Source organism: Chelonia mydas, chromosome 15 (genome assembly GCF_015237465.2).
Source record: "Chelonia mydas isolate rCheMyd1 chromosome 15, rCheMyd1.pri.v2, whole genome shotgun sequence".
NCBI lineage: Eukaryota > Metazoa > Chordata > Testudines > Cheloniidae > Chelonia > Chelonia mydas.
The window spans coordinates 6,137,493-6,158,564 of record NC_057856.1 but is presented as its reverse complement, the minus strand read 5'-3'; the positions used below and the strand labels follow the sequence as shown (position 1 = coordinate 6,158,564).

General features: G+C 53.3%; 1 protein-coding gene across 4 annotated transcripts; it reads left to right on the top strand.

Annotated features, from left to right (window-relative positions):
• The first annotated feature begins 1,333 nt into the window (after positions 1–1,333).
• Positions 1,334–20,520, top strand: SLC8B1 (solute carrier family 8 member B1). 4 transcript variants are annotated; one of them, XM_037878798.2, is made up of 15 exons: positions 1,334–2,732; positions 8,950–9,102; positions 9,475–9,527; positions 10,243–10,300; positions 11,748–11,853; positions 12,435–12,602; positions 12,797–12,904; positions 13,018–13,080; positions 13,531–13,661; positions 14,564–14,705; positions 15,604–15,725; positions 16,171–16,324; positions 17,349–17,429; positions 18,862–18,926; positions 19,419–20,520. In XM_037878798.2, exons 1-15 carry the CDS (start codon positions 2,532–2,534, stop codon positions 19,614–19,616), a joined length of 1,803 nt encoding a protein of 600 aa, XP_037734726.1. In that variant the 5' UTR covers positions 1,334–2,531; the 3' UTR covers positions 19,617–20,520. The 4 variants fall into 4 exon arrangements, 3 of the variants coding, with proteins under 3 accessions (XP_037734726.1, XP_037734724.1, XP_037734725.1); XR_005222383.2 differs by lacking the exon at positions 18,862–18,926 and having other exon boundaries at positions 17,349–17,866; positions 19,419–19,555; XM_037878796.2 differs by having other exon boundaries at positions 18,862–19,562.
• Positions 20,521–21,072: the final 552 nt, after the last annotated feature.

Below are 21,072 nucleotides of genomic sequence, written 5' to 3'. Positions count from 1 at the left end.
ACCATGCTTGGGCAAGCTGGGATGGGCTGCGGCCTCAGGGATTCAATCAGGCTGGAGGCGAGGCACTCCAATATAACTGCCCTACCATTTGCTATGGTGGAGTCTTCCTAGGCCCCCTTCCTCTGTCACGCAACAAGAACGGATCCTGGATGCAATGCAGTTAAAAGCCGTAGCATAGACTGGGCCTCACTGGACTGCCATGATCGAGCTAATAAAGCCTGGACTCTTAAGGGATTGACTGCAGCTTGATCTTGGCTATGTAGCTTTCAAGCATCTTGTAAGCAAGCCCTCCTGGCTCATCTGTAGGGGTAGTGTTGACAGGACTTTTCCTTGCACAGCTTCCCTCAAAGCAGAGCTGTAATTTGCTCCTTGCAGTGCAATGAAGCAAGCCTGGGTTTTTATTCTAACTTCCTAACAAAGGAGTTTCACTATGAGTCTCTTATGAGCAGGTTCTGTTTACTGTAAGGTTTCATTAAAATATGACCCGGTATAGTAGGCGAGGCCCCGATCCTGCAAGTGCGTTAACTACTCACATGAGCAGTCCCATTGTCCATTTGCAAGCTCAGGGCGAGAGCCAGTTGGGAATTTTTCATCGGCAAAGCCAGTTTGCCAAAACCAAAACCTTTCGTGGGCAATGGTCAGTCCTGACAAATTTCTCAACTTGAAGAATGTCTGAAAAATAAAAAGCTTCAAAATCATTGGAATGTCCCGTTTCAACATTTTCTACATGAAAATTTTCAGTTTTCCAGTTTGAAACAACATTCTGATTCAAAATGTAAACTAATTATAGTATTTAAAAAAAAATGGTTGAAATCCAAACAAAACATTTGGATTGACCTGAACCAACTTTTTTGGGGGGGATTTTCAGTCTATGAAAATTTTCAACATTTAGATATTTCGTCCCATGTTGGGATGGGAAAAATTTCCAAAATCTCAAAAATGTGACTGGATGGGAAAACCGTTCCCTGTGCATCTCCAATCTGCTCAAATGCCATCCCCAGCTGTGTCACTGGCTGCCTACCTGCTGTCACCAGTGCCCCTCTCTGTGCCTCAGTTTCCTCATGAGAAGGAGGATGTTGATATTGACCCACCTTTGTGAAGCAGGCTGAGGTGGCTAAGGTGATTGTTAGAAGAGGAATGGGGGAGGCGTAAAGAGGAACGTTATTAAACTCCAGATGCATGACTCCCCCCAAATATATCTGTTCAAAGTCCTTGTGGAGATCTGGGTGGGGGGGGGGGGGGAGACACCAAGCGAGAGGAAAATCTCAGTCTGTTCAAGGGAAAAAAGGAGCCTGTCTCTTTAAGAGAGGCTGGCCCTGGCAGGGTCTGGGGAGGAAAGAGGCGGAGGGGGTGGCTGCCTGTCTGCTCGCGGGGAATGAGCCGCCTGGACACATATTAGCCCAGCTCAGCCGCCGCAGGCCAAACACCGGCCCCTCGCAGGAAGCCAGCGTGCAGGGATTGAACGCGCGCCCCTGGGAGCCGCCTCTGCGGGGGGAAGCGAAGTCCATTGCAAGGAGGGAGGCTCGCTCCTGTCCCGGGGGTTCGTATTTGCAAAGTTTATGGCCTGGCTTAAACGTGCCCGAGCTTCCCCGGGCCGGGTGCCCTCCCCCGTGGCCGCGGCTCAGGCTCCAAAGCCAGTGAGCTCAGGGGTGGCCCGGTTCAGCTTTTGCAATATCCAAGTTTTATCCTGAAGTGGGGGCGACTTGGGTCACGGATGGTTGAAACAACCGCCGCCGCCCCCCTCCCCCCCAGCCTTGTTTACCCCCAGGCGTGCTGAGGGTGGGATTTGGCAAGCCCTGGAAAGGAAGAAAATCCCATAGGCTTTGATGACACCTTTCAAGCTGGAAGGACCAGATTTTTCCTTTTAACCCTTCGCCTCCCTGAGGCGTTCTGCAGCCTGTATATAAACACCCAGCCCGACAGCACTCCCCTGTGCTGCAAGGTGCCGAAGCCCCAGTCGCTGCCAACTTCAAATGACAAGGAACAGGGCAGGGAAGCCAGGCTGTGACTCCGCCACCCCAGCCCGCTCTGTGTTCCTGCAAAAGGATCGTGGTGCTGTTCAGACAGGAGCCAGCCGCCTTTCCTGGCATGCTGTGGGAAGGACAGTGTTGGTTTGATGGTGAGGACATTCTGCCTGTTTTACTTCCGCTGTAGTATTTAAAAAAAAAACAAAAAACTTCCCTGTATTTGTATTTATTCATCTTTGGCTCTTGCATGGATGCTGAAAGTGGAGTTAAGGAGCTCTGCCTACGTTAGTTTCTTTGCCTTTTTTCTTTCCGCAAGGAAGGCGGTGCATAAAAGAATCCCAGGCATTGCAGCCGTAAAAAACATTCATTAGCCCCTGTGTTACTTCTCTATTTCCATCAACGGCTGAAACGTCCCAGCTTGCAAAATTTACCAAACAAACCGAGACACCCAAGGAAACAGATGTTGGCGGCAAGTGATCCAGGAAGAGAAGCTGAGGTGTCCTAACCCAAGGGTCTGGCTTTAGGGTGAGAACGAGGTGCAGTGAACCCAGACGCTGCATCGGGATGGCCCTGTGGCCTGCGAGTGGGAGGGCTTTCTGCATTCGGGGTGTGCTTTGGATGCTGAGCTGCGGTGCTGGTACTTCAGGAGCTGACGCTGGATCACCACGATCATGGGGTGTTGGGAGCCGAATGCCCCCCCTATTGGAAATCCAGAGGGAGTCTGATGGCATCTGGGATGCCCAGCACCAGGGCAGGCCTGTAGATGTAAGTATCTGAGATGTTTGGGTACAGGGATAGTTCACATTGACAGAGCACTAGAAAAGTGTTAGAAAATTTCCTCAGGATGTTAAAGATCTGGGGCCAGATTCTAAGCTGGTGTAAATCAGCAGAGCCACATTGGGATCAGCTGAGAATAACCTCTAGTGCATGTATAATACATCCCTCCCTGTGGTACCTAATGTGTCTCCTCCAGAGGACGGAATTGCCCCAGCAAAACATAGGGGTGGGACTGTTACAGGTCTTCACTGGGTCTCTAAAACCTGACCTGTTTGTAAAGTGCTCTGAGATATACGGATGGAAAGCACTAGCTAAGAGCTGGTATTATTATCCTGGTGCATCAGCCGTGCTGCACTTGGATTGCAGGAGAGATTATCTGGAAGCAAGGGCAGCATTTGTAGTTCCAAGACAAACTGAGGAAAGACATTTGTGCCTGCACCTATCCAGAAGTTGTCATGGGCAAGTGAGCCGGCAGGATACTGACTGGGCACTGCATGTATCACATCTGTATTAATAATGTTCATGCTTGTAAATAAATGAGTGATAGGATACAAGGGAAGGGTGAGTGACCTGCCCCTGCACACAGTCGCCCTGTAGAGAGGCCTGGAGGGAAGGAAAGCTGGCTCTGGTCAAAGCTCATTAACATATTTACCTGTCCTGCTTGATTCAGTCACAGTGTTTTTAGGCACTCCCTGCTGATTCACCATATTGATGTCAGACCCAGGGAGCAGCCAGCCAAGCAGAGGTTCCATTTACCGATTTGTTAGAGTGTGGTGTAATATTATGCCATTAAGGAGAGGAAATGATTGAGACAGGCTGCTGGGGAGCAATGCAATTGCTTCCCAACAGCACATTAATGCTTTGGCATTAGCCATCATTGACCTGGTCATAGGAATACATCTCCATGAATTACAGCGTTATGAATTCCTCAGGCTGGCCAGTGCTGGGGCAGGTAGTCTAGGGCTCTAGGGGCTGTATATCCAGCCCCTCCCTTGGCTGGACGTTCCCCGCCCTCCCCACTGGTCCAAGGCTAGCAGTTGCAGAAAGTTGCTGATCCTGTTTTGTTTTGTTTTTTTAATGCTTGTTTGGCAAGCCAAGGCCTTTTGCCACAGTCTTTCCATGTGCTTTTTGTCAGGAAGTTGCTCTGAAACTGCTGGTGAGTGGAAGTGAACGCTGTTCCTCTGTTATTGGGGGTGGGGGTAGCTAAAGTTACCACCAGCGTTCTGTCAAGCACAGGATTTTTCCAAATGTGGTAAAATCCACATGCACACTTGGCAATTTTCAAGACAATCCGGCTCGGGGAGATCCAGGGTAGCATTAGTAAAAGCAATTGTAAAGGCTGGGGTTACATGCTGCTTTTGGAGGGTATGGAGCATTAGTTTCGATATCTGGAGGTTCCTAGAACACCCACTGCTGTAATCCCTAGGGTGTTAACATGGAAGGAAGATAGTAATCAAACTGACGGGATTAAAGTTTCTTATCTCAAGACAGAGCCAGGCCCGAGACAAACGCTTTACGCCACTGGAAAGCACAGAGCCGAGTGTAGCTCTCCGGATGTGCAAGACCACTGCCCCTTTTAAAGCGGTGCTGTTGCAGGATGGCATTCGACAAACTCTTGGTCTTGCTGGCTGAGCACATGGCTAGAAACCCATCCATCGCCTTATGGCTGATGGCTCCTGATGGTTTTTGAAGATCCCCAGCAGAAACTGTCATAGAATCATAGAATCTCAGGGTTGGAAGGGACCTCAGGAGGTCATCTAGTCCAACCCCCTGCTCAAAGCAGGACCATTCCCCAATTAAATCATCCCAGCCAGGGCTTTGTCAAGCCTGACCTTAAAAACTTCTAAGGAAGGAGATTCCACCACCTCCCTAGGTAATGCATTCCAGTGTTTCACCACCCTCCTAGTGAAAAAGTTTTTCCTAATATCCAACCTAAACCTCCTCTACTGCAACTTGAGACCATTACTCCTTGTCCTGTCCTCTTCTACCACTGAGAATAGTCTAGAACCATCCTCTCTGGAACCACCTCTCAGGTAGTTGAAAGCAGCTATCAAATCCCCCCTCATTCTTCTCTTCTGCAGACTAAACAATCCCAGTTCCCTCAGCCTCTCCTCATAAGTCATGTGTTCCAGACCCCTAATCATTTTTGTTGCCCTTCGCTGGACTCTCTCCAATTTATCCACATCCTTCTTGTAGTGTGGGGCCCAAAACTGGACACAGTACTCCAGATGAGGCCTCACCAATGTCGAATAGAGGGGGACGATCACATCCCTCGATCTGCTTGCTATGCCCCTACTTATACATCCCAAAATGCCATTGGCCTTCTTGGCAACAAGGGCACACTGCTGACTCATATCCAGCTTCTCGTCCACTGTCACCCCTAGGTCCTTTTCCGCTGAACTGCTGCCTAGCCATTCGGTCCCTAGTCTGTAGCTGTGCATTGGGTTCTTCCGTCCCAAGTGCAGGACCCTGCACTTATCCTTGTTGAACCTCATCAGATTTCTTTTGGCCCAATCCTCCAATTTGTCTAGGTCCCTCTGTATCCTATCCCTGCCCTCCAGCGTATCTACCACTCCTCCTAGTTTAGTATCATCCGCAAATTTGCTGAGAGTGCAATCCACACCATCCTCCAGATCATTTATGAAGATGTTGAACAAAACCAGCCCCAGGACCGACCCTTGGGGCACTCCACTTGACACCGGCTGCCAACTAGACATGGAGCCATTGATCACTACCCGTTGAGCCCGACAATCTAGCCAACTTTCTACCCACCTTATAGTGCATTCATCCAGCCCATACTTCTTTAACTTGCTGACAAGAATACTGTGGGAGACCGTGTCAAAAGCTTTGCTAAAGTCAAGAAACAATACATCCACTGCTTTCCCTTCATCCACAGAACCAGTAATCTCATCATAGAAGGCGATTAGATTAGTCAGGCATGACCTTCCCTTGGTGAATCCATGCTGACTGTTCGTGATCACTTTCCTCTCATGTAAGTGCTTCAAGATTGATTCCTTGAGGACCTGCTCCATGATTTTTCCGGGGACTGAGGTGAGGCTGACTGGCCTGTAGTTCCCAGGATCCTCCTTCTTCCCTTTTTTAAAGATTGGCACTACATTAGCCTTTTTCCAGTCATCCGGGACTTCCCCCGTTCGCCACGAGTTTTCAAAGATAATGGCCAATGGCTCTGCAATCACAGCCGCCAATTCCTTTAGTACTCTCGGATGCAACGCGTCCGGCCCCATGGACTTTTGCATGTCCAGCTTTTCTAAATAGTCCCAAACCACCTCTTTCTCCACAGAGGGCTGGCCATCTACTCCCCATGCTGTGATGCCCAGTGCAGCAGTCTGGGAGCTGACCTTGTTCGTGAAGACAGAGGCAAAAAAAGCATTGAGTACATTAGCTTTTTCCACATCCTCTGTCACTAGGTTGCCTCCCTCATTCAGTAAGGGGCCCACACTTTCCTTCGCTTTCTTCTTGTTGCCAACATACCTGAAGAAACCCTTCTTGTTATTCTTGACATCTCTTGCTAGCTGCAGCTCCAGGTGCGATTTGGCCCTCCTGATTTCATTCCTACATGCCCGAGCAATATTTTTATACTCTTCCCTGGTCATATGTCCAACCTTCCACTTCCTGTAAGCTTCTTTTTTATGTTTAAGATCCGCTAGGATTTCACCGTTAAGCCAAGCTGGTCGCCTGCCATATTTACTATTCTTTTGACACATCGGGATGGTTTGTCCCTGTAACCTCAACAGGGATTCCTTGAGGAGCAGAGAGGGAGAGAGCTGTGCATTCATCCTGGCCTCTCTGATGAGGAAAGACTTGGAAAGGATGCCAGCAGCATCCACAGACTTATGGGAATTCCTAGGAGCTTGATCTCTTCTGACAGTTACCTTGGGCTATCCAGTTTGATTCAGTTCATTAGCATCTAGCACTAGCTCAGGACTTACTGACTGTAGGCAGCCTTCCCTCCCCAGAGCAGCTTAACTCAGCAGCTGAAAACAAATCAGTGCAGTTCTTCCTTTGTGGTGATGGGCATGAGGCAGAGTGGACCGGGCGTGTACTTTCTTTAGTCTTCCCTACTTCCCCCTGCCATGACATTTTCATACCAAAGACACCAAGATTCATGCAGCTCTATAAAGCCACAGAGGATGGCTTACAGGGCCAAATGTAAGGTTTGAAACGATAAAACCAGGGGTTCAAAGCCCAGTGGGGCTGACCTTGCTGCAGGGTGGCAAAGTGGATAGAGGGCTGTGATGCGGGAGACCTGGGTTCTGTTCTTGGCTCTGACCTGCTGGGTGACCTTGGGCAAGTCAGTTCCCCTCTGTGTCTCAGGGCTTATGTACATTTGAAATGCTACAGCTGCAGCACTTCTGTGTAGACATTCCCTGCCTAGAAGGGAGGGGTGCTCCGGTCGCTGTAGTTAATCCACCTCCACTGGAGGCGGTAGCTAGGTCAATGAAAGAATTCTTCTGCCATCTGAACGCTGCTTACACCAAGGGTTAGGCCACTGTAACTACAGCACTCAAGGATGTGAACCCCTTCTTCCCCCAAGCGAGGGAGCTGGGTCGATCTAATTTTATAGTGGAGGCCAGCTGTCTGTTTCCCCATCTGTAAAGTGGGAATAAAGATACTAACCTTTGGGATCTACTGATGGGAGGAGCTAGGTAAGAGCGAAGTATTATCCTGTAATAGCAGACTGCCAGTGCAGATCCAGTCGCCGTGGTGACTCACTTTTAGGCCTTCTGCCCCGTTTTGACTGAACCAGGTGGCTTGGTTTCTGCCCTTACTCCTCAGGACTGCAGCAACCCTGTAACTTATGAATGAATCAAACCGATCTGTGACTGGCTGCTCCCCGCACGTGTGGGAATGCAGTCAGGCCAGGCAGTGCTGGGCCTGCCTAACCCCGCACATCAGCTGGGTGTTTCTGAGATGGGATCAGATGATTAAGGATGCTGGAATTGTATTTAAATGGTGAATAAGGAGGCTGGGAAGTTAATGCCCCAGTCACCTTTATCTTTGTGCAGGAGTTTCTGGCTGGATGCAGGCTCTAAACACAGCTCTGCCTGGATTATCCTGTCTACATTGAGGACTTTCTAACCCAGCAGGTCTCTAGGTGGCAGGGTGGTTAAAACACCAGGAGCCAGGCAGGCTGCACTCATGTCACAATGTCAAAGTTCTGGCTTCCCCTCAGTCGCTCATCGTATTCCAAAGGGGCATTGCATGCTCCAGGATAGGCAAAAATACCCCAGCATTCCCCGTGTTCACATTCTCCACTGATGTGCGAAGAGCGGGGAACATGCCCTGCCCCTACCTGGTGTTTCCCAAAGGGCTGCCCCAGAGACACTCAGTGTGTTCTGGCTGGCACAACAGTCCTTCAGAGAGAGAGAGAGAGAGAGAGAGAGAGAGAGAGAGAGAGAGAGAGAGAGAGAGAGAGAGAGAGAGAGTGGGTGTGTGTAATGACCCTATGAGGCCAGTGCAGGAAGAATTTAAGAAATTCGTCTACCCAGACGGGGGCTCGGAGGGTGAAAAAGTCTCATCAGAACCAGTCTGCCCTAGAAATACCACGATGTCGGGGAACCTGAGTGCAGCTCAGTTGCTCCCGTTGCCTAGTTACAGACCTTGTTCCTTTCTCTGGCATATGTATGACCAACACCCATTCAGGGTGGTGTTCTGTCCCCCTACGGGGATTGTCTTTCCTTTCTGTGTGTGTACAGCGCCTAGCTCAAGGGAGTCCTGATCCATGACTGGGACAGCTCCTAGGCACTACGATAATACAAATAATACGTCATACCAGCAGCAGAGGCTCATGGGTTAAGATTCAGAGGTCCCAGGTTCACTCCCCACTGCCCTAGAAATCAAAGCACTTGACAAGAGAAGCCACTATCATTATCCCCATTTTACAGGTGGGGAAACTGAGGCCCAGAAAGAGGAAGTGACTTGCTCAAAGTCACCCAGCAGGTTAGAGTCAGAGCCAGGAATAGAACCCAGGTCTCCTGAGCCCACAAGCCACTACCATACCCACTAGGCTATGCTGCCTCTTAATGAGCATAATGCAACAAACACCATCCTGCAGCCATTTGCCTGCCAGCTCAGAGTGCCCAGGCAGCCGGCCAGCCTGCTTTTGAGGGTAGGCCTCAGCTGCACGCTGGCTTTCCAGAGCATGTGGCTGGCGATTGACTCATGACTCCTTCTCTGTTGTCAGTGCTGGGAAGTGCGGACCCGTAACAGCTCCGAGTGGTGCCACTTCATCCAGACCAACCCGGACTGCCAAATGGACAGCGGCTTCCTCAACTACCTGGACGGGATCTTCTGCGTCTTCCCCTCGGCGCTGCTGCCGCTGGTGGTGACCTTATACGTAAGGATCTTCGCGCTGGGGGGACGGGGGGATAGAGAGGGGGAGGCCCTGCAGGGAGGGATTGAGGGAAAGTTGTGAAGGGAGACCTGGAGGGAGGAAGTGACTCACCAACTGGCAAGGAGGTGGCGAGTGTTACAGACAGGCAGGGCATTACACACCATGGGGGGACCTGCCCCCTCGTCCTATGGACGCCCAGGGGTGAGCAGGCAGAGTTACAAGGAGAGGCTGGGTCCAGCTAAGTGTCGAACATTAGCAGCTTCTCCCTGCCCACCTTTTCTCCCGCTGCTGTTTTGGGGGGATTACTCAGAAGTCCCTGGGTTCCATCTTTGCCCCTGTCCTGCCCTTTGCTAATTCGCCGTTGGCTTATTGCAGGGGCTCTGGCTGCTGTATCTGTTTCTCATCCTCGGAGTGACAGCTGAGAAGTTGTGAGTAGCTGCTCGGCCCGGTTCCTCCCCTAAGAGGGAGCGGGGTGCTGCGGGCAGAGAACTCCCCCCGCCTCGCGCAGTCCGGAGAGCTTCACTTCTCTGTCTAGCCAACATTAAGGCCCAAGCAGGGCTAGAAACTGACCCGTTCTAGCGGCCAGCAGTGTGGTTACACTCCCTGCAACCCCTATCCTGGACGCGGTAGTGGCAAGAGCTGCCGCAAACCCTCATTCCCCAGGCATGGCCCCCTTTGGTGCACCTCTGTCTGCCTGAGAGAGGGATTTCAGATCCGTGCTCTGCTGGCAGTGTCTGACTCCTGCTCTGTCAGCAGTCACCTACGGAGATGTGGGCCCTTAAACTAAGTCACAGCCCAAATGAGGTTGATGGGCTCTGTTGAGGACCCTCGGGCCTGTTGATGTGTACTTAAGCTGCAAGGCGGCAATGCCAGGGGGCTGCAGGTTAGGACTGAGGGGCATCAACAGAGCTGGGGGTGGAGGGAGGCTGGTACTGGAGTAGCAGCGGGGGAGTCTATGCACTGGGGCGCAGGAGCTTTCTCCAGCACCTTGTTTACCCCTCACTGGCTGGAGCCAGGGTAACCAGCGCCTGCCTGTGACAAGCCTTGGCCTTCACTCGTTGCTGAACAGACTGGATTGTCCCCACGGTGGCTCCAGGACTTGTGAATCATTCTATTGTACCTGCGTTTGCCTTCTCTTTCCAGCTTTTGCCCCAACTTATCTGCGATCTCCACCAATCTGAGACTGGCCCACAACGTAGCAGTATCCTTCCGCTCACCCCTCTCCCAGGGGCACAAAGGCTAGGAGAATTGATCTTTCTGCGGGCTGGGGGGAGGGAAACCAGTGAGGGCCAGCTTCAACCACAGAGCAACCGCACGAATGTGGGGGAAGCGCCTGAGGAAGTGAAACGTGCTGGGAATGGACAGAGAGGGAGGTAGTGGGAGACCAGCCCTGGCTCTGCTATGTTATGGGTGAGGGGGGCATTCGTGCCAGGGCTGTGCTGGAAGGGGCCACCTGGCCAAAGCCAAAAGCTGTTTGATAAATTTTCCAAGCCATGGAAATGATTGTTTGGGGGGAGCCCATGAGAACATTAACCTTCATTACCTGGGCTAGCCAGCTACTAGCCCAAGGACTAACCTGTAAGCCAGGAGCTGGTATGTAAGAGTGGGTGGCCTCTAGGAGTCCAGGTGCAATGAAGTCTTTGCTGCTGTTCACCATCCTGTGCAAAGAGTTCAGAGATCTACGGCCAAGAGATCGTAAGGGGGCAGGGGATTTGCAAAAGGCCTCAGTGCTGGTCTGACTCTAGCTCTGCTCCCTTTGAAGCCAGGGTTGAGTTTTGCCCGGGACTCCCATGGAAGCAGAGCTAGGGCAGCACTTTCCAGACTCTCATGTAGAGCCAGGCCAGGGGCTGTGCAGCTCTGATCGCTGTGGCAGTGTCACGCTCCAGTCCCCTGCACTTCTGTTGCAGCTTCCATCCAGAGACACGTTTCCCAAAGGAGGGCTGCAGCATTATCCCCAGTTTACAGAAGGGGTAACTGAGGCACAGAAGTCACTTGCCCAGTGTCACCCAGTCGGCCAGTGACAGCATGGAGCGTGCAACCTGGAGCTCCTAGTTCCCAGTCCAGTGTGCTGCATGCTAGACCAGACTGCCTCCCCGCTGTGCTTCCCCCATGGGCATTCCTCGGGAAGGGCCCAGATTGCTGGAGCAGGCAGCAGAGCTGTCCTCAACGCAACTCCCTGCGTGCCTGGGGCCTGCTTATCTGCACATGGTGGGAGCGAGGGAGGGGAAGAGATTGGAGACAGTGAAGTGACAGCCCTTCCTGGCGTTATTTAATCTGCAGAAAAGTGAGGGGGATTTGATGGCAGCTTTCAGCTACCTGAAGGGAGGTTCCAAAGAGGATGGAGCTCAGCTGTTAGTGGTGGCAGATGACAGAACAAGGAGTAATGGTCTCAAGTTGAGTGCGGGAGGTCTAGGTTGGATATTAGAAAACACTTCCACTAAAAGTGTGGTGAAGCACTGGAATGGGTCACCTAGGGAGGTGGTGGAATCTCCATCCTTAGAGGTTTTTAAGACCCAGCTTGACAAAGCCCTGGCTGGGATGATTTGGTTGGTGTTGGTCTTGCTTTGAACAGGGGGTTGGACTAGGTAACCTCCTGAGGTCTCTTCCAACCCTAATCTTCTATGATTCCTTGACGTTCTTGTCTCCATGGTGTCACCTTCCTGGCCTTTGGGAATGGCGCACCTGATGTCTTCAGTGCGGTGGTGGCTTTCTCTGACCCCCGGACTGCCGGGCTGGCTATCGGCGCCCTCTTTGGTATGGAACAGCACCTCCCCCTCCCCAAGGACCCCCAGTCCCTCTCCATGCACATCTCCACCCTCCACTGCCCATGGCTTAGCTTCCTTCCTGGGGTATTTTCCCTGGGTCCGTTCCAGGCCCGATGATTTCATAGCACCAGCCTGCTGCATGGTGCCTTGCTAACCAACTCTCCCTCGCCCCGAGCATCTCAGCATAGACTATCCTTATGCGTTGGGCATGGTGTCCCTACTTTTGTCCCGCCAGCCCCACTCTCTACTAAGCGGGGTGGTCTCCTGAGGTCATTGTTGGTGCTGATGCAGGGCGTGGCCAGCAGGAGGTGCTGTAGGGTCAGAGTGCTTGTCAGCTCTTCACTCGGACAGGTCTGGTCCCCCGAGGCAGCAGGAACTCCGTGGTGGCTTTGCAACCCAGTCCCTCCATCCTGGGCTTGATGCCAGGTGTGTTCCATTCTCCAGCTGCCCACATGCAAACTTGCCAGTGCAGCAGGAGGTGGCCAGCGGTTTAGTGCCAGGGAGCCGGGTGGGAGAGGGTCTCCTGCCAGCTGTCCAGTGGTGCTGACTTGGCCCTGTTTGTGTTCACAGGCGCAGGCGTGTTTGTGACCACAGTGGTGGCCGGCGGGATCGCCCTGCTCAAGCCCTTCACGGTGGCCTCCAGGCCGTTCCTCAGGGATGCTGTCTTCTACATGGTAGCCGTGTTCCTGACCTTCACAATGGTATATTTCCGGAGGATCACCCTGGCGGGGGCACTGAGTAAGTCACCGGCCTGCAGCAGGCAGATCTGGCGGGCAGAGAGCCTGTGGCCATCACCACCACCAGTGGGAGCGCTTTTGATGAGTGCAAGGGGGCAGCTGGTGGAGGGTGAGATCTCATGGCTGAGGGGGGCTGCATGGGCAGGGGAGGCTGAAAGTGAAGCTATTTCCCCCCCTCTCTCACCCTCTGGCCAGGCTACCTCGGGCTGTACATCTTCTACGTTCTAACAGTTGTGATCTGCACCTGGATTCACAGGAGACAGCGTGGGGAAGGGTTGTCCCCTGCTGGCTCTGGACAGCCAGGTAAGGGAGCTGCCATGCAGGGGACTCATCAGGCCTCTTGGGTCCCCACAAACCACTCACGCTCTCGAGCTCCTTCAAACATACCCACCTCCCTATTCTCTCGTCTCCTCCAGAGCGTGTGTCCAACCCGGAAGATGAGGAGTCCCCCTCCTCCAGCATTCACAGTGGGGAGTACGGTAGGTCTTTTCCTGGCTAGCTGGGGCTGCAGGGGCCAGCGGGGACATGCTCAGCATTGTTCACCTCCATCGTTATGAGAAGGCCAAGTGGGTCGTGAGCATCTCCGTGACTTCAGTGGCTCCCCGGCCGGCCATGCTTGTGATCAATCAGTGGGAAGCCTGCGGCTTGGTGAACAGGGAGAATGGATTGTCCTTGTGTGTCAGGCCAGAGCGGTCCCAGGCTAGAGCTGGGCTGAAGAATGGGCACCTACACCTGTGTCCTCAAAGGGGCTGAGCACGCACAGCTCCCATTGGCAAACTTTGGGCAGAAGAAGAGACTCCCAGGGGAGCTGGTGCAGTCACAGACCCGGGTATGATATAGGGAGCAGCTCCAGCATAGTGCAGAGGGTCCCTGTAGTCTCTGAAGCTAAAGAAACCCAACCGAGCTCAGCCTTTGCGCCTCTCTTGCAGAGGAGGAATACCGACCCCTGCTCCCCTCCGAGGAGGGGACGCTACAGATCCTGACCAAGTCCGTGAACCCTCTGGATCGCAGGAAGTGGAGGAGGAAATCCTGCTACTGGAGATTCCTCAAGGTTTTCAAGGTGCCTTGGTTGTAGCCCCTCATTACTCCACTAGCGTGTGGGGCAGGAGGCTGGGCTTGGGGTGCAGTAGACATGGGACACCCAGGGAAGCAGAACGTCCCTGCTGCGGACACAACAGGTCCCCTCTCTCGTTCTGCCAGCCCACTCCCAACGTGGGCAGAGAATCATCCTAGGTCTCCCTTCAGCACAGTGAGGGGACCAACCTCTCAGAGTGCAGCTTGTGAAGGTTGGATGCTCGAGCGATCTGGCTGAGCTGTTCTGAGCCTGCTATGATGCATCCCCAGAGCAGCGTACCCTGTATCTGCTGGACATGAACATGGGATTGCTGGTCCAGTAGACAAATCTCTCGGAGCTGGCCTGGATGTGAACTGGGGATAGAAGCGAAAGGCTCCTGGCTCCCATCACTTCACCAGTCGCTTTCTAGGGCCTCACTCCCCATTCGCTGGCAAAGTATCTACGTCACTCGACAGGAGCCTGGCCAGGTCCGCCTGGGCTGCACTGAGCTCTTCAAACTACTCTTAGCTGAGAGAACTCTCCAGGCAGGGGAAGGCCAAGTGCAGAAGTCGCGGCTCAAAACAGTGAAACTTAGGTACTTAAAGGGAGGCAGCCGAAATCCATGGTTGGGCACCTCTGTAAAATGGCCTGTTTTCAAAAAGGGAGGCCCCCCCTCCACCCCAAGAACAGGCCAGCACTAGGCTGGCAGGGATCTGCCTTTGAAAATGTTGGCCACTGTTTCTGTGGGGATCTGCTGGGGCCACATGAGAGCTCACCCCACAAACCTCTGGCTTTGGAGAGCGGGAGTTCTGTGAGGCTGGGGTCCATGTGGAGAAGGCTGCTCTCTAAAGCCCACCTGAAAGTTCAACCCCATGTAAGCTGCCTCCTTGGGGGCGGTCTCTTCCCAGATGCCAGTGGAGTTCGTGATGCTGCTCACGGTGCCTGTGGTGGATCCCGATCAGGAGGACCACAACTGGAAGAGACCTCTCAACTGCCTGCACTTGATCACCAGCCCTTTGGTCTGCATCCTCACATTGAAATCTGGAGCCTGTAAGAACCTAGCGTGCTCCCAGCAGCACCCCCATGGCAGAGCCCTGGTCCCATGGGTGGGCATTCCACGGCTGTAGGCGGTGCAGCTCGCCTGGCTTTGCAGCTGAAATCAAAGGGAGAAAGCTCAGCAGCTGTACCACGTGTCTGGGGCCAAGGCCGCTGGAATGATTGCTCAGGAAGTCTAGGCTGGGCTCGCTTCCCTCTCATGGGGATGGGGTGGGCAGGAGGAAGATGGGTTAGATCAGTTACAGAACCTCTCGAGTCTCAGCTTCTGCCGGGTGCCGCTTGGTCTTTTTCGGCTCTGAGCTAGAGGAACTGAGCATTGTGCCAGGGGCTGCTAGGAGAGCAGAAGCTGTTTGCCGGGGCAGGGGAAAAAAGAAAAAAAGATCAAGATGAGAGGTTTTAACCCATGATGTCCCCAATCCGGTATAGTTGTGTACTGTTTCTATCAGCACCATTCCTCCCACCACACCAACCCAGCCAGAGGTGGCTGCATTTCAGTGCTGGGGGAAATTCTCACCTGCTGTACAGCTGGTATATTTGGCTTTGCTGCAGCTGCTCTGACCACCCCCACCCATGCAGGAGGTGTTGGGGGGAACAGGTAGGGTGAGTGAAGCGCACTGTGCTCTGGCAGTCCTTGCCAGCAGAATTGCCCCTGGGGGACCAGAATAAGCTCTTAGGCTAATTTAACTTGTACGAAGGATTCTGACCAGCCACAAGTCCAGAGGCGTGGAACCCCTGGGCAGCCTGTCCTTGAGCTGAGCGGAGGACTGAGACCCCGCTTTCTTCCATGGGTTCTCGGTGGGTCCCGCCATGGTCTCTGAGGGGCAGTTGGCTTTCCCAGCACTGGGACATGCTGATCCTCACCGTGGCTTTCTCTCTCCCCACTCCTGTGCAGATGGGCTGTATAAAATCCAGGGGGTCTTCCCAGTCTGGGGCCTGGGACTCCTGATTGGTGCTTTCCTGGCTGCTATTGTCTTCTGCACTACAAAGAATGAGGAACCACCCAAGTATCACTGTGTAAGTACCCCTGGCATCACGGCCTCCATCCGCCCCTCCCTGACCGTCAGCTCTGTGGCTGGGGGGGACTCCTCCCTACCCTTTAGCTCTGTGGCTGCAGGGACACCGGCCCCCGTCTGCCCTTCAGCTCTGTGTCGACAAGGACCCGACCCATGCCCATCTGCCCCTCTCCACCCAGCCCACGTCTGGGAAGAGCCACAGGCCGCGTGCCTGGGGCTGGGCTCGTGTTCTGGCTGCCTGTGGAGAAAGCCAGGCTGGGACTGGACCCCAGCCTGACTGCAAGTCAGTGCTAGCTGGTAAACTGCCCATTGAGAGGGAGGGAGGGAGCCAGGCTATTCCCCAGCGCTGGGGTGAGGAGGGCATTACAGAGCTGCCCCGGAGGCTCTTCTACACACCCTGGAGGCACTGATCTCACACTGTGGCCCTGCTCTCTCTCTCCTGGCAGGTATTCGCCTTCCTGGGTTTCTTGGTCAGTGCCCTGTGGATTAACGCAGTCGCCACAGAGGTGGTCAATGTCCTGCGGACCTTAGGCGTGGTCTTCCAGCTGAGCAACACTGTGCTGGGCCTGACGCTGCTGGCCTGGGGGAACAGCATTGGCGGTGAGTGGATCCACATGCGCAGCAGAGAGGGGGATTTCCCAGCGCAGGCTGGCTGGTCCTGGCCAGGATTTGCTGGCTCTGAGCCAGGAGCAGGCCAAGCAGCAGGAACTTTAATCTGGGTCCGACTTGTAGTCAGCTGTGTCCAAACCCCAGTGCAGCGACCTTGGCAGCACGCCCCCCTATTCTCCAGCAAGAGGATGTGGTGGGTTAAGCCTGGAATTCATGCCTCCCAGTGGCAATATTTTTGTGGCTTCCATTGCCACTGTTACACCAAGAGCAGCCGCCAGCTGATTTGCACACACGTGGCGTCCCCTTCAGCCCTGCCCCCTACAGCCTAGCTCCAGTTCAGGAGGAGAGGGGTCACTTGTGTTTAAGGTAGGAAGGCTTCATTGCCACACTCCCCACTCTAGGGTTACTCCCGCCCTTTCAATCTTGTTTAACCACAGCTGTAGCATGCGACTGGTTCCCTGTAGTGCATATCGTGCTGCAGGGTATGAAGGCTGCCATGTATTGGGAGATCCAGGACTTTGCCATTGTATTGATCTCGCTGCTCTTGATGGCGGTAACTACATGGTGGCATTTCCAGCAGGAGGTTATGGCAGGGAAGCAGCTTTCAGTGCTGCAGATCATATAGTTGTTAGCCTGTGTCCTCTGCTTGTCTCCACGGAGGTGCTAGGGCTCCATTTCCAGCAGGCTGCGTCAATTCAGGCACGAGAGTCAGGGTTTGCTGGTGCAACCTGCATCTAAACCAGGAGGTGAGGGCTTCATCTCCCCCAGGACTTTGCCAATGAACGTTTGGATACACACCCACCTCTGTGTAGCACGGCTGGGAAGTGCATAACTGAGGAGGGTCAGTCCTTAACCACAAAAACATCCATGCCGCATCCAAATCCCACTTAGGGACACCTCAGGAGAAGCCCACCTCTAGAGATTGAGCCTTCCTCGCACTGGGTCTCGTGAGCTTAGAGGTTGCCATCTGCAATACTGGGACATGCAGACAACGTTCGTTGTTCTTCCCTTGCAGACACTTTCTCGGACCTCACCATGGCACGGCACGGATACCCCCGCATGGCCTTCTCCGCTTGCTTTGGGGGGATCATCTTCAGTATCCTTTCAAGCTTGAGCTCCTTTGGGCAATTGCTAAATCAGGCAGAATGGCCTAGTGGATAGAGCTCTGGACTGGGCCTCAGGAATCCTGGGTTCTGTCCACAGCTCTGTCACTGACCTGCTGGGTGACTTTGGGCAAGTCTCTGTGCCTGTCTTTCCCCATCTGTAAAACAGGGATAACAATACTGACCTCCTTTGCAAAGCGCTTAGAGAGCTGATAAAAGCTAGGTGTTATTAAACTTGTACCCAGGGATTTTCCTCTGCACAACAGTTTACAACTCCCTGTTTCTTTTCCACCTAGCTCTGTAGCTACAGGGGTCAGGATCACGGACTGGTGCAGACCCCACGCTCATCTCCTAGGAGTTTGTAGCTCTGCATGCTGACATGTATAGAAGTCCCACGCAACTGCACTTGGTCCAGGACCCCTCACAGGAGGTGTGATTGTGGGTAGGGCGGCTGGATGCACGAGCTTTGTTTCCAGTGAAGACTAGGTTAGGAAGGAGTCTTGGGGATGTACGATTGAGGCATGTTGGCAGAACTGTGCCGAGGAAACTGACATGAACTCTGCCTGGTGTTAGCATGGGCTGAGCTTTGATTTTTAGTGCAATGACCCACCTGCCATCCCTGCCCAACATAGTCACAAACCGAGCCAATCGTAAATCACAGATTAAGTTGGACTTAGAACTTCCGGTTTTCACACAGACTGTTAACCCCTCGCAGTACCCATGGCCAGTAGGCAGCAGTGGACATACTGCAGAGATGGAAAAACGGAGGGGGCGGGGGAGGGGAGAGAGAGAGAGAGACAGACAGACTTGGCCCAAGCCACATGGCAAATTAGTGCCAGGGGCAGGATTAGACCCCAGGAGTTCCTGGCACCCAGACCCTAGGCTTCCCCAGTTTATGGGTCTACACGCTGCTTCCCCTAGCTGTGCTGAAAGATACACATTCAGCATCTGCTTTTGTTGGCAGCCTTCCATGAGGCAGCCCCCTCTGCGATCAGGGATTCTGGCTAGGAAAGGAAAACCCAGGCTCAGCAGAGCCCATTTGCCCAGGGGAGGAACTTGTGCACCCCAGGAGGAGCCATCCGGACCCAGCACTAGAGGTGCCCTTTTTATTCCTACCTGAGAGATGAACTGAGCAGTTGTAGGGTCCCCCATCATTGTAACAGCTGAGAGCTGGGGTGCAGCCAGCCTGTAGCCAGGCCTCTGAGCCATTTGCAGGCCCTGGACTGTAGGACTCTGTGGGGAAACAAGCCCTTTCTCCAGGGAATCAGTGCGGACAGGGCTCAGCTGTCTGTTCCTTCCCTCCTTCGCCAGGTTAGGCTGGTCAGGCCCATTTCTCACCAGACAATCCAGCTGTTTGTGGGCCCACTTTTGCCCCCTAGTGTCTAGTTCCATTTCCTGCGGGGTTTCCCCTGAGCCTAGCCACAGACATGCTGGTGGGAGTGGGACTGGGCTGTCTGCTGCAGACGACAAGCGGCCAGCTGGTGGTACAGGTAGGGCTGGCTCTCTCGGACTCCGTACTCCCCTGTGCGCCGGGAGCGGGCTTGCCTTGTTTCTACTCCCCTGCTCGGATGCACTGGCTTCACACCACCAGTGTCCATGCTACAGCTTCGGCTACTGTGGTGGGAAATGGTCGTGCTGAATTTTCCCGTGTAGCCGTACACTGGGGTGAACACCCATTGCTTTATGGGGGAGCTGTGGTGCAGACACAGCTGAGAGAGGAGGGAGAGACCATTTCCACATGTAGAGTCAGAGCGGCGGGCCCCTCATTGGAGACAAGGATTATCCTGGCCCTTTTAGGATTTACTTCGGGAACCCCTGTTCTTGGAGTCTCATGAGGGCACCTATTTCTGGCGGGCGGCTCCTGGCTGTACAAGGTTAGCTGGTGGTATAGAAATCCAGAGTGCTGATGCACTGTATTGATGTACTGGCCCCTGAAGTAACCATGTGGCATTAAAAATTAACTCTCGCCTTTCCCTTCTCAGCTGGAGCTGGATGGTCTTCTGGTCTGGATTCTGGCTGGAGCACTGGGGCTGAGCCTGGTGTTTTCCTTCATATTAGTGCCAGCTCAGTGCTTCCAGCTGGGCCGAGGGTACGGTGTCTGCCTCCTCCTCTACTACCTGGCCTTCCTTACGGTTGCTTTGCTGACGGAGTTCAAGGTGATCCGGCTCACCACCCTCTGACTGCATTGCTGTCGGACGCCATCTTGTCTCTTAGTACCTCTGGCGAGAATGGTGGGAGCGAGTTGACGAGCCTGCAGGGCTTGGACCAACCTGCTGATTGTGAAGGGGCAAAAGGTGATGGTGCGACAGCCAGATGCAGGCAAGCAACTGGCTTGAGACTTTCCACATTCGCTGGCTGGGCCAGTTCTATTCCCAGTGAATCACTGAAGGACATGCCACTGGTAGGTGAGGAAGACAGCTCCCTTCCTGGTGAGCACACCTCTGGAAACATGGCCATTTTTCTATGCTGAAGGCATTAGGACAATTGGAACTTCCCACCTGGAGGGCGCGTGCTTTGGATCCTGTATGCTAAAGTTCCCGTGACCCTGCCACCCCAGGAAACTGGTGCGGCAGGAGTTGAGGCTATATTGCTGCTTGGTTTATACAGCCTCTAGCCCAGGGGCTACCCAGCCAAATGAGAGCTCAACCCAGGGCTGCCAGGACATCGTTCCTGGGACTCCATTGCCAGTATTAACTTCCAATTGATTTTTTTAAGGAAAGGGATTATTTAGATTTAGAATGGGGGATGGGGGGGTTGTTAATTAAAGAAAGATTGGTTTCAAAGAAAGGCTTTGCATTGCATTTTAAATGGGGATCAGTTTAAATCCCTGCTGCCTTAAGGGGCATTTTGCAGCTGCACAGAAAGGGGGGTTATGGGCAGGTTTTTTAGCCCCCCCCCCAGGACAAGTGATCATTGTTCATGGCACAATAAAGCGACTCCGTGAAATGACTGTTTCAGTGCAGCTTTGAAAGACTTCTCAGTGCTCCAGCGGCTTTGAGATGTACCCTTTTAGCCTCTGGAAACCTAGGTTAGGCTCAGATGCTTTATGGAAGGGTTACAAAATAAAATGTTCAGTGATCTCTGCCTAGTGACTCTTTGTGCAGCGCCTAGCGTAGTGGGATCGTGGTCCATGACTGGGGCTCACAGGAGCTATTATAGTTCATCTGTCCGTCCATGGAGCAGTGGGGAAATACATCACTACAGGGGCTGCAGCAGGAATGACATACACAGGGAAGGCAAATGAAGCAGCGCTGTGTCAGAAGCTTGTACCATACCCAGCTGTGCTGTGAGTACATTTAACTTGCTCTAGTGCTGATGGGAAGTAGCAATAGTCTCCCTTCAGTAGTGAAGGGCCCCTGAACAGCAGTCACTCGTGTGGATTAGTTTGCCATTAAAGAAGAAAACAATCCTCCTGGTTTCCTAGGAAATTGCATTGTCATGGCTTTCTTTAATCCTGTGTCAGCACTGTGCTTGGACTGAGTGACCACAAGGGTTAGTCACTGGGTCTTGTGCAACAGGGATGGCAAGAAGCCTGGTGAAATAAACTTATCCATCAACACACAGGCAGCCCAAGGAGTGGAGACAGCACGAGGGGGAGAGGAAATAGTGGGGAACATGAATAAAAGTATCCTGCTT